The sequence below is a fragment of the Narcine bancroftii genome, chromosome 1, assembly GCF_036971445.1.
Source record: "Narcine bancroftii isolate sNarBan1 chromosome 1, sNarBan1.hap1, whole genome shotgun sequence".
Classification (NCBI taxonomy): Eukaryota; Metazoa; Chordata; class Chondrichthyes; order Torpediniformes; family Narcinidae; genus Narcine; species Narcine bancroftii.
This window is the reverse complement of record NC_091469.1, coordinates 275,970,624-275,983,803: the sequence shown is the minus strand read 5'-3', so window position 1 is coordinate 275,983,803 and position 13,180 is coordinate 275,970,624. Positions and strand designations below refer to the sequence as shown.

Genomic DNA, 13,180 nt, shown 5'->3' with positions numbered 1-13,180 from the left:
CTTAAAAAAATTTAAATTTGAAGCCTGGTCGTTGGTGCTGTGACAACATTGTACTAACTGCTAGGCTAACAGTGCTGCCATCATAATTAATCCCCCCTCCCCAAGATAATGCCTTTCTAATAAACTTAATAATATACTAAGAAAGATAAAGAATCTTGCTAAGCAGGGATAAGGTGACACTTCAAGAGAGTTATCTAAACAGCAAGTGGCATCAACCAGCTCCTTATCGTGGGCGATGCTATTTTCTTTTCCAAACACAACTTTATTCAAACAGCTGCTAAGAGCAAGGCATGACCAAGACCCTCCGCTGGCTGAATATTTGCTCCCATCTTAACCCAAGGTTTATGGGTTAATTCAGTGAGCATTAATTTTACAATTTTAAAGTTTTATTAAAATTCTTATTTATTTTATTCTATTTATTTCCCTTTTTGCTGGTTGCATGAATTCTAGATAACAGGGGTTTTACTGTACTTCCAATAGATAAATGAGTTGTTTTATACTCAAAAATGTTGCATTCATGTAGCTTCTCATTGTTTGTCATCAAGTCTACTTTTATTAATGCTGGCTCAGGGCAATTGGAAAACAGAATTTTGCATGGAGTATTCCATGTTATGATTCTATTGGGTGCAATCATGGTATAATCGAATTTAAAGCATTACTTTGTAATTTGCATTAAGAATTGTTCTGTATACAGGTACACAATCCTTTATCCAGACATCTAAAATCCAGAAAGCTCCAAAAACTGGCATTTTTTTCCTGGGGCTGGTACAGCGGAGGGAGGGATAGAGAGAGAGAGAGACGGCAGTGCAACTTGGGCAGGTGGTGGGGGGGGGGGGGGAGGGAGAGAGAGAGGGACGGCAGCACAACTGGAAGTGGTGGATACGGCAGCACAATTTGGGTGGGCTTAAATCTGGGGCAGCTGGCTTTTGTTCTGAAATCGGAAAGATCAGTAATTCGGAACACACTGTCCCCCAAAGGTTCCGGATAAAGGATCGTGTACCTGTATGCAGTCTCTTTCCAGGCTGCATGATAACCAAAAACTGCAAAGAGAAGTGGAAAAGTTCATAATCTCACTCATTATATTTGTGATTTATCAAAGTTTGGATCAATTCACTTCCAGCATCTATTCTCCTCATGAATTTAATACATGTGATTTATTTCCAGTGGCCTTGGGTAAGTGTTAACTTTTAAACTAGGATACTTGCAGACAGACATGGAGAAACTATATAAATATTTGTAACATTCAAGGTGAGGAAACTTCAACTATGAAAATATATATTCTATGGCTTGTAGAACACAATGTCATTGTTTGTGTCATTAACTGTTGAAATATGGAATAGGATAGGAGTGCCACAGACTTTGTTCAGGATGAAAAAGTTTTGTTTTTGTTGAGCACTTGCAGAGGATTACTGATTGGGGAAGCGGTGTGATGAGATTTGATCCACAATCCTGAAGGGTGAGTGAGTTATGTTACACTGAGGTCCTGGGTAGCATTTCCTTTCAAATATCTTCATCTGAGTTGGTAATTGTATGTTAATTATGTAATTATTCTCAATTGTGGAATAATATAATAAAGGATAGGCATTGTTTTGCTGTACAGTTTATCAAATGAACAGTCTGTGCAAAACACAAATCACAGAATCAATGTCAAATCTGTGAAGGTATTAGTTCATTCCATGTAGGGACTTCAGCACTTTCTATTTTATGGATCCCTGCCAAGCCTTTCCTGTTGGAATGTGAATTTGACATTAGCTGATTTTTTTTTTTGGAATTGATTAATGGTGGAGTTTCACCCACACCAAGGTCACCATGTGTTTAGTGGCCATTATCAGGAGGATTATGGGGTTGGTGGAAACGTTTAGAGAGAACAATTAATTGTTGTGTAAAATCTAAATCAAGAAATTAAGACTCTCCATCTTTTCCTCCTGGGTTGCATAATTGAAGCAAATATTATGATGTGTTTGGAAATGAAGAGATTTCAGCTCAAGGTTAACAATTAAACTTCAGCTGTACAGGATAAAAATAATTCGTTGGAATTAATTGGAGACCTGCAGTCAAAAACATTGAAATACCAAGGTTCAGTGTAACTGTAAAAGCATTGGGATGTAAATATTGCTTTCTGAAGGTCGGGATTAAAAAATAGCCAATTTAATCTTTTAAACTAATAGAAATATTGCCGGAATGCATCAATTGTCCTTCCCTCCATTTTGCTGCATATCATTCAATAAGCATGGGAGTTGTAGAAGGTTAATTTCCCCCACCCCGCCTCCCTAAAATAAAATTGGATTGGCACTGAACAGCATAATCAAGTGGAATGGGCAAGGCTGATTGGGTGCCAGTTGCCTCTGACTGATAATTAACGTTGATTTTACTGGAACTGACAGGCAGGTTGAATAACTTGGGTAAAGTGTTATTGGCCATGATTAAAATCTATACCAAAATTACTGAAAAGCAAATTGAAAGATTTCCATACAAATTCCTATTTCTGTAGTGATTTTAAGGGCTGGTGTGCAGTGGTGAAGGTTGAACGATTAATTCTGCTGTTACCTTCCTTTGTTATTAAATTTAGACATACATGGTAACAGGCCCTTTTGGCCTACGAGCCTGTGCCACCCAATTGTCCTACACCCATGGAACATTTTGAAGGGTGGGAAGCTCCACGTGGACACGGGGAGAACATACAAACTCCTTACAGACAGAGTGGGATTCAAACACTGGTCCCGAACTTTGGCGCTTTAACAGCGTTGTGCCAACTGCTACCTAACCATGCCATTCAATTACAGCATTGAACATTGTGTTCCATCATTCACACAAACAGTGTCATAGTGTGCACTTCTCACTTTCATTTTAAATCTTGAAAGTACTTAGAAATTATCCAAGCTAGTAGCCTTTTTGCTCTTCTGAGTTCAAATTGTATGATGTCTGATGGACAAGGCTGCAATCCTGTATGCTAAGTATGGAAATTGTTACAATTTGGACACAAAAAAGTCACCGCTTCAAATTGTTCTATTTGTTCTATGAGCAATGCATTTTTAAACAGAAGTTGTGTAATATGACTTTACTTTGTGTATGGAAATCTCTTGCTTTGTGCACTCAATTGACGTAATGTTATCAAATGTGCTGGGCTATTCTGCAAGAATTTAAAGGTGCCCAGCTAAATTTGACTGGACAAAATTAGTTTGCTAATATATGGTAACAATTTTTAAACACATTTTGAAATACGATTCTTTTCTTTTATAAAATATAATTATAAACCAGATCTCAGGCCACAAATTATGGTGAGTCTTTCCAGGAATGTCTGTGTGGAGTTGAGTGTGATATGGGGGTTCTGTACCACCTTGGCTGTACTTGCATATGTTCTCTGCTGCAGGCTTGCCCGTGCGATCGTGCCTTTGCGATCGTGCCTTGAGCACTCTGGTTTCCAGGTGACTGACACGATTCACGGTACAGTATCTGATCTGATGTCGCAGCATCTTCTGCAGTTGTAAACAAATGCTATTGTTAATTTTTCTCCATTTAAATTGGATCTTTAAGTTTATGGTAAAAACATTGCTAATCTATTAGTTATCTTTTTTTGAATTCTACGTGGGCTTTTATTGAGTCAATTTATATTAGTTTTATAATGTTCTCATTAACAATACAGTATGGCTTAGCACAGAAGGTAGCATTTCACTCGAAATTTTCAAAAATAACTGGGTGTGCAGTGCAAAGCATTGACCAGTAAAAGGGTGCATCAGTGTGGTTGGATGCAGTGCCAATAGGCCTGTGATTCCTTGGGTTGACTCCTCAATGTAGAGAGGGCCACTTAAGAGAAAGAGAACAATTTCCTTCACTCAAAAATAAAATTACATTGTAGATCTTGGACTGCTTTATGGGTCCTTTTTGGGTGATCTTAGGTGGCATCACTTGAGCCTTGGGAACTGGGTGCTTGAGTGGTCTCTGAATATAATCCAACGAACAGAGAGGAGATTATGAACATTTCAAAGGAAAATAATTTTCTGTTTTGTTTAAAAAGCTATGTGCCACCAAGGGAATTGTTAAACATATTAAATTCCAAAATTTATCTTGCAAAGCATGGAAAAGATCCCAATGAAAGATGGGCAAAACATTAAATATGCTCCAGTAAATCTTGCACAAAATACCTCTCTATTGAACCTATTTTACCAGAGAATTTAAATTGGTCCATTGGTAACTGCTGTTTACAAATTGTGGAAATTTATTTCATATTCTGGCATTCCCATGCAGCAAAGGAACACTGTTTTCTGTCTACTGTTGTGTCTAGGCTAATTTGACTTTCTATTTTGTTACCCAAAACTGAGTTCCCTTGTGAAACAAAATTATTTTTATGTGGCAGTCCAGTTACTGGCTTTGATTAAATCTCAAATACCTACTTAAAACTGCTCATCTTTCATCAAAACATTCTTCTCTCTGTGTTTATTGAGAGTCTGAAATCTCCAGTTCTTAGATTTGAGTAACCAAGAATGTACAACAGTATAGCACAAGAACAGGATCTGTACTGATTATGATGCTAATCTAACTCATCCTATTTGCCTATATGTGGTCAGTATCCCTGTCGTCTTGCCCTATTTGTGTGTTTGTCTCAATGTCTCTTAAATATTGCTTTATACATAGTGCAGGAACTTTCATGGCAGCATTTTCCAGATCTTACTCCAAGTTGTTTTTTAAAAAAAAGATGCCTTGCATATCCTCAAACACTTTCTCTTGCGTTGAACCTATGCCCTCTTGATTCCACTCTTGTGGGCCAGTGTGAAGATATGGGTGGGGGGGTGGGGGGGGGTGGAGTGGTTACAGACTATGTCCCATGAATTTGTGCTTCTTGTATTATCCCTCAGTCCCAATATATATTTTATTTTAAAAAATGAATCAAGTTACTGACATACTTCAATCCAGGCAACATCCTGATGAACCTTTTCTGCACTCTCTCCAAAGTCCCCACATACTTTTAGTATGGCAACCAGACTGCACACACCAGATGTAGCCTGACCAATGTTTTAGCTGCACACAACTTGCCAACTTTTGTACTCTGCCTTGACTGATGAAGCCAAAGCAGGCAGTCTGCAGCTTTTCTCATTTTACCCACTTGGGTTGCCATTTTCTGGGAAATTTTGACTTGCAACACAAGATCTTTCTATGTTATTGCTTTATGCCATTTATTCTTTACTTTTTCATTTGACCTTCCAAAATGCATCACCTTGCACATGTGTGGATTAAAATCCATCTACCATTTCACCCTTCAAATTTCTAATTGATCTATATCCTTCAATAACATTGCTCAATATTCATAAGTGTTATTTTCACGTCGTCTAAACCTGCTAATCTGATCATGACATTTTCATCAATTCATTTTCTTACCTTAAGATATTAGTCTTGTCATTCTGTGCCCCATAGTTAAAATCTTAATTTTTTAAATAAATGTTGACAAATATAAAAATAAATTATATAGGTTGTTGTCTTTGTGTTTGTCTCCATTTTGGGAACTTCATGCATGTCTGTCTTTTAATCTTATCTTGCTCTCACCATAAATATATGGTTTTAACTTTAATGTAGTCATTTAAGAACACCTTAAATCTTCTAACCTATCAAAACTGAATTTTGCGCTCTCTGCTCTTGGCGTTGCTCTCTGAGTGTGCGCTCTCCCCCCCCCCCCCTCCCCCCCACCACCTTGACTGCAAGTGCTCTCACTCTCTTCTGCTCTCTTTGCATGCTTTAATGTTGAAGGGAAGTTTAAAACATTTTCGCTTGCAATGGTCCTGGCTCTGACTCAGATGGCATTGCTTTTTACAAATTCATGATAACTAAATTCCAGTTTAATTTTTTTTTAAAGTAGACATACAGCATTGTAACAGGCCAATTTAATCCTACAAGTCCATGCCATCCAAATTATGCCCCATTAACCTACACCCTGGTATGTTTTTGAAGGGTGGGCGGAAACCAGAGCCCCTGGAGAAATCCCACAAATTCCTTACAGTGCGGGATTTGAAACAAGGTCCGATCCCGATGGCTGGTGCTGAGCTACGCCAACTGTACCACCTGTCTGAAGGCATAACATTGTTTGTACCCTAGCATTAGACATAGATTTTTGGATCTGCAATTGGTTTTAATCAAGGTATCAGTAATTTTCTTTGGGTTGGAGGATCTGATCATAATGGAATTTGTGCTGCTGTGTACTTTTTGTAAAAAAAATGTTTTGCCTTCTGTCTTGTTGATAGATGACCTGTAATACAGGGGAGACCAAACAGAATGACCAGGATGGATATAATATCCGGGTAAGTTTGCTACTATTTCAAAATTGTCTTGAGGTAAATCTATTCATACTTGTAAGGGATTTGGAATTTTCTTCCCAGCTGAATTTTAGGAAAACTGGAAGATTTCCTTCTCTCTTCTTGGCAAAGATCTGAGATTGAACTAGAGTCCCTGCAACAGTAGCCCTTTTTACACAGCCTCTTCAAGGCAGGAATATTGCCCCTCGCTATTCTGTGTAAAAGATATAAAGCCAGAACGTGGTGGGGGGGTCATTGTCCCACCTTTAAGCTGGCAGCGGAGATGGTCATAGCACCGAATCGATGACTGTATTTTTCTTTAAAAAGGCAAGCTGTCACACTAGACACCGAAATTGTGTTATAAGTCATACCTCTTTTGTTTCTGCATGCTTTGTGTAATGACATACTGGGGCATTATTAGCCAAAGTTGTTTGGTTCAATATATATTTTGAAAAAAAGCAAAGCTGGCTTGATGCTGGGTCATCTTTACAGTAGTATTGCGGGATCTCTTATAAAAAGGGCTATTGTTATATCTGACCATGAATGACCCACCACAAGTATTTGCACCATTGACAAGTTGTCTTTTTCCACCTCTGGTACCTCTGCCAACTTAACTTTGAAACAAATTTATGCCAGGCAAATCTTTACAGCTCATATGCTGATTTATGTCAACTCCTATTTGCCTATGCTGGGTGATGTCATTCAATAATGTGCTGAGTTAAAATTTGTATACTTTTTCATGGGCTATTTTAGTTTGCCACACACACGTCTCCTAACTCAACCATTTGATGTGATGTAGCTTAAAAGTATTAAAACTGGGAAGTCTTGGGGGAATTTTAGAAATTTGATAGACTTTCCTCTTGTGAGCATTGGCTCACAGTGTTAAACTTAAGACAAACCTTTGCAAATTTGGTTTCACTCTGAAGCCACACGTTGGCTGCCATGGGACATGTGAAGTGGAATACAATAAAATCCCTGATATCTGGCACCTATGGTGAACAATTGATCCTTCGGAGCACTTTGTGGAAACCCAACAGTACAGGTTGCAATTGAAGAGTATGATCTTAGTATGAAAAATCATCAATTTTAATATGCAATCTGGCTGGTATTAATACAGTAAAACCCCTGGTATCCCAGCACCTACAGGGATTAACAGATGCTGGAGATGTGAATTTTCTGGTTAACTGAGACATACTCTTAAAATACCTAATAAACCTGAATTAAGAATACACAATTCAAAAGACAGTGCGAAATGTAAAGGGGTCATTGTGGTTTTGTCCTATCACTTGGAAGAAAGACGGTATAATGTATACAGGTTTGCACACATCTAAAGTAAGGTGGTAAAGTAAGGAGGACTTGGAAAGCTGGAAGTTGGATCAGGTCAAATTTTCTGAATTTAATGCATAAATTAAGCATTAGTGATTTTTGGAAATGAGCATTTGTGTCCGGTTCTTGCTGAGGTCTTGCCCTACTCAATATTCCATAAAATACTCTAACTAGATTAACCCCTACATGACTGAAGCAAGTTTTCAGACTTGGCTTCATATTTCACCCACTACATTGTCCAGATTACCTCATTGCATTTCTGTAGTATTGGCTTTCTCTGCCCTTCAGCTCATCTGCTGCTAAAACAGTAATTATAATAGGTTTTAGGTCAGTAGCACATCAGATCAATAGGACAAACTGTAATGACTTAAACAGTCTATCCTCTTATTTGGAGAAAATAAAGAGCATTTTCTCCAAGGAATTCATTAGTTTAGTTAAGGTTTGGGGAAAGAGCCCAAAGGGGTTGATTCCACTGCAGGCAACACATCACTGCGCTATCTTCTCTGGCTGTACAGTGTGGAGCAGAATTGATGTGTGCCCCCAGTCTCTGACCACTGCACCATTGAGGCATCCGCTCATTGCAAACTCTGTGATTCCTTTCTGCTGCTGCTTTGCAAGAGGGATTAAATGTAGTTGGGTCTTTTGAATGGAGGGTCTCAGTGATGGGACCTCGATATGAGTGGCTGTCGTTTTGATTCACTGATTACGGTTTTGCTGTTGCAAAAATCTACAAGAAGTTGAATGCAAATTATTAGTGATGATAGACAGTAATGTTGGAAAAATATAACATAATTATTCACCTTGTCGTTTACACTGCGCGCCTTGCGTTTGTCCCGGTGCTTTTACATGGAACAACGTGGCCTGCGGCATCAGCTGGACGTTGAATTCGTGAGGTGATTTTTGTGGCGTGATTTAGACGGCAGGTTTCCTCCGAAAAGTAGCAGGGGTCCTACAGGATAAATCATGGTGCAGGAATTGACTAAAAATTCCTGCGCTTTCCTCTTTTGACTGCCATATAACGGCAAATCTTGTTGATTGTGCTGTAACTTGCCTGCAGTCTTAAAAACCATGAATGAGGGTTTTTCATTTTGAATCTTCTGCAAAAACTATTGCAAGCTACACTGAAATGCAAAAGCAAGCATTTCCTTTGTAATATAGTATGCCTGGGTAAATGATCAGATGGTATAAGGAACAGGATGATATGCGGGGAGAATGAGGAATGGAATTAATATAAATTTGTGCATAGTCCACACCAGATTTTGGAATTCTCCGAATTTCTCATTTTTATCAGAGAAGCAATACAGACTAAGAACTGTATTGCTTTCAAGGTTAAATTCCACAGCTGGCATTTTTTGGCAGAATTGTTAGAAACACAAAGATTATTAGCAAAATAACTTGGCGCAAAAACAATTCGACATTTCAGATATGTGAAGTGTGGGAGCAAGACCGAATAAAATGCCTGGAAGAACTCTAAATGTTCAGAAATGGAAGTAAAATGAATGATGGCTGAATAGAGACAATTACATAACTGAAATGTGTGGAAAGACTATCTTGATCACAATGGTCTTGTAGTTGAATAATTTGCGATATTGGCATATTTGTACAATTCTGACTGGATTGTAGATTAGAGTATTGGTGTCCTTGGGTGGTTACTGTGACTTGGATTGGCCTGAATACAAGAATGTTTCATCAATTTAAAACCACAGGTTATTCCATAAATAAACCATTTTGTCAGACCACCACTTTTTTTTTTGGACACTAGTGCCAACATGTTAAATTAAAGCACCTATTTTGAGTTGATTTAATGATCAGAAGCAAAGTGTGAATTTCACAGGGATATTAAGTTAATTTTAGAAAGAATATTCTAAAATATTCACAATTAAACAAAAAGCAGCTGTGGATCAGTTGAATTTTGATTGGATTTGCCAGTATTGAGAAAGGGAGACTGCCATGGTATTCAAATGGTATTGGATAAAGGAAGCTAGACTGTGTTTGACAAAGGAAGTAAAAGGAATCTAATTCTTTAACTTGCATCCATGGAAATAATGCAGAAAATATGACAAGTAAAGACACAAAGGACCTGATCTCACTTGACAAACAAGAATGTCTACAGATAAAGTAAAAACACAATGCTGGAGAAACTCAGCTGGTTAAACAGTGTCCTTTATATAGCAAAGATAAAGATACATGTGGTAAACCTCTATTATACTATGATTGGCTACTGCTAGCTAGACACGCCTCCTGAGACCAATCCTACCCACGACCACTTTGCATGCTCCCCACTCTTTCTGCCATGACTAGCCTATCAGTTTCACAATCTCAGTTTTTTTTTGATAATTGATACATTACTAATGGTCCAGGCTTCATTAAGGTATGCTGCAGATGCTGGGATCGATCGCCATACATAAATGTGCTGAAGAAACTCAGCAGGTCATGTAGCATTTATAGGAAGCAACCTGGGCCCTTTGGCAGGTATGAGACAGGTGCCTGAATAAAAGGTGGGGAGATGGGGAAAGAGGAAAGAGGAAGGGACAGGGGGAGAAGAACAGGCTAACAGGTGATAGGTGGATACAGGTGGGAAGGTAGTAGAGAAAAATGCTGGGCAGTGGTCATCAGAAAGTTACCAGGATATTGTCTTGAATGGAATGCTTCATTTATAAGGTAGACTGGGCTTGTTTTCCTTGGGTTAGAGGAGGCTGAGGTGGGATCTGATCAAGTTATATAGAATTATGAGAGATGTTGGAAAGGTAGATGGTGATAAACCTATTCCTATGGCAGATTTGTCTAAAACCAGAGGGTTTGGGTACAAGATAAGGAATTAAGAGGTTCAGAGGGGATATGAGAGATTTTTTTTCACACAGAGGGTGTTTGAAATCTGGTACTCCTGTTTGAGAGATGGGGGGAAATCAGGGACTCTACCATCTTTGAAAATGTACCCAGAAGAGCACTTGAATCATCAAGGCATAGAATGGTACCTAACAAGTGGTGGCATGGGGGTTAGTTTGGAGGGGTCACTTAACTATAGGAAAGATGTCAATGAGATTGGGGGGGCAGGGGAAATGTTGTTGGGACTTGAGAAACTGAGTTATAGGGAAAAGTTAAACAGGTTTGGACTTTATTCCCTAGAGTGCAGCAGAATGAGGGGAGATTTGATAGATATACAAAATTATGAGGGGTGTAGATAGAGCAAATGCAAGTAGGCTTTTTCCACAGAGGTTAGGTGAGATAAAACCAGAGGACATGGGTTAAGGGTGAAAGGGGAGATGTTTAGGGGGAACTTCATGTAGAGAGTGATGGGAGTGTGAAATGAACTGCCATCTGAAGTGGTGAATGCAGGCTCAATTTTAACATTTGAGAAAAATTTGGTCAGGTACTTGGATGGGAAGGCTTTGGAGGGATATGGGCTTGGGGCAGATCAGTGGGACTAGGTAGAAAACTACTTTGTCACAGACTAGAAGGGCTGAACATTCTGTTTCTGTGCTTTAATGTTCTATGGTTCTACTCACCTTGTTACTGGAAATTTTGGCATTCCCCCTATTCCTAATGTATGTGTCTTGTGTGATTTCTAGATGGCCAACAGAACTGTTCTGAATAGTCCTCCTTTGAAGCTCAATGTGTGTACGTGATTTGCCTGCAAACCGGAATGTTAATCAATTTTGTAAACAGTAGTTACTTGGTCTTGATTTATGGTCTCTTTGGTGTTGAGGAAAATACTTAGAAGGCAGATTAGTAAATTTTAAAAAGTGTCTTTGCTTTGCATTTATTTTTAAACTATCATTTTGTAAGTACAAATGTCTATCCTTTTATCCAATATCCTTTGTACCGGACACTTCTCGTAATTCAGATTATGGAATTAAAATGGCAGTGGTACAGATTTCTGCAAAAGAAAGACACATGGTGCTGGACGGGGGGTGGGGGGGGTTGGATGGGGGGGGGGGCGCGAGGGGGGTTTGCAATGGTGCTGCTGCTCCCTCCCTGCTTCCCCCCCCCCCGAGTCATGCTCTCTCCCTGCTCCCCCAAGCCACATTCTCTCCTCACTCTCCCCGCTTGCCTGCCCGAGTTGCGCTGCTGCTCACCCCACTCCCCTCCCCTGAGCCACTCCCTCTATGAAATAACCTTACAGCGGGGTTGCTGAAATTATACTGGAGAACAATCCCTGTATTTTCCTTAGAAACATACAGTAAAACTGGCTCTAGAACACCTGAAAACATACTGTACATGCAGTACAAAAAAAGTTTGGTTTTCAGAATCACAGATAAAGGGATAAGCACCTGTCATAACCACAGTATGCAATTTGTGTGATCTCTTCACTGAAAGTTAATTGCATAATTTGAACATTGGGACTTTTAAACCTGCTACATTTTCAACTGCACTGAAGTTCAGACTCTTCCTGCCTCTTGAAATAAACATTTCAATATGAAGATTTAAATTCTTGTCCTCAATTTTAAGCTTGCAGTCAAATTTTAAAATCTTTTTCTGCAGTTTGTTGAGATGGAAAATTTGTGTAGCTGCTTTTTGTTTTACAATACCTGAAATGTAAAAGATAGACATTTTACTCAACCATATGGTTCCTGCCACAACAAGCATCCACAGAAATTGATATTCACGAAAAGAAAGATCAGGAAATATCTGCAATATTTCTAATGTTATAATTAACATCTTGTTTAAATAATTTGCATATGAAATAAGGTAGAAATGAAAATAAATAATCTTACTAATTTATGCCCAGGATTTGGAAAACAGGGTTATTTTTGATCTCCATGAAAGCTATCATCATATTATTAAGCTATTCAGCCTCTGCATATCAATAGCATTCTCATTGTGGCTTTACAAGGATATATTCTATCCTTGGAATTCACTGCTCCAGTAGATCTGGAAACTATCTGGTATATATGCTCTTTTTGAGACTATTGTCTGTTATGGCTAGGGTAAAACCTTGAATTATTAAAATTCCAAATAAGTATTAATTGCTTCAGGCTTGCACTTTCTGTGGAGCACTTTGTGCATCATTTGTGTCAAGAGGCTGTGAAACCATGGGTAATGAATAATGTTTGCACAAAAACTTATTTAGTCTGCTTCAATAAACCACAGTGGAAAAGCATGATGCAAATAGACGTGAATAGTATGCACTGTTAAGCAGATCAAGGTTGAAGAACAGGTAAAGGATGGCAAACATAACATTGTTGACACCAAATTGTTTTTCCCATTTTAATCTCTTTGCCATGAATTTATGTTCCAGATTTAAACCTTTTTGAATTGTTTTGTTTCAGTGCCAATATGCACTATTAATAATGCAAGATTAAACTGATTTGAGCTTTCAGAAAGTGGCATTGTGCCATATTCCTATTGCTCAGTGCTTTCTTTCCCGTTGCATTGTTTTTATTTTTGAGCTCTTGAGTTGCTTTCTCACTCGTTGAATGAGATTTTAATGAGAATGGCAAGTTGGTATGCTGTTTTGGTCTTTCCTATTGTCTGCAGGGTTTTACTTGACAACATGAAAACTATAAGCACTGGACAGAATTTGATGCGGTTGGAATATAATCAAAATACCAGTATCACTGTTGAAATTTTAA

General features: G+C 38.5%; 1 protein-coding gene across 6 annotated transcripts in view; it reads left to right on the top strand.

Moving 5' to 3' along the window:
* chka (choline kinase alpha) overlaps positions 1–13,180 on the top strand; it is a 53,466-nt gene that overhangs the window by 14,668 nt on the left and 25,618 nt on the right. For all 6 annotated transcript variants that reach the window (XM_069899704.1, XM_069899695.1, XM_069899710.1 and 3 more), the window contains one exon: positions 6,231–6,287. In XM_069899704.1, coding sequence (XP_069755805.1) covers positions 6,231–6,287 — 57 coding nt within the window. The remainder of the gene's footprint in view (positions 1–6,230; positions 6,288–13,180) is intronic.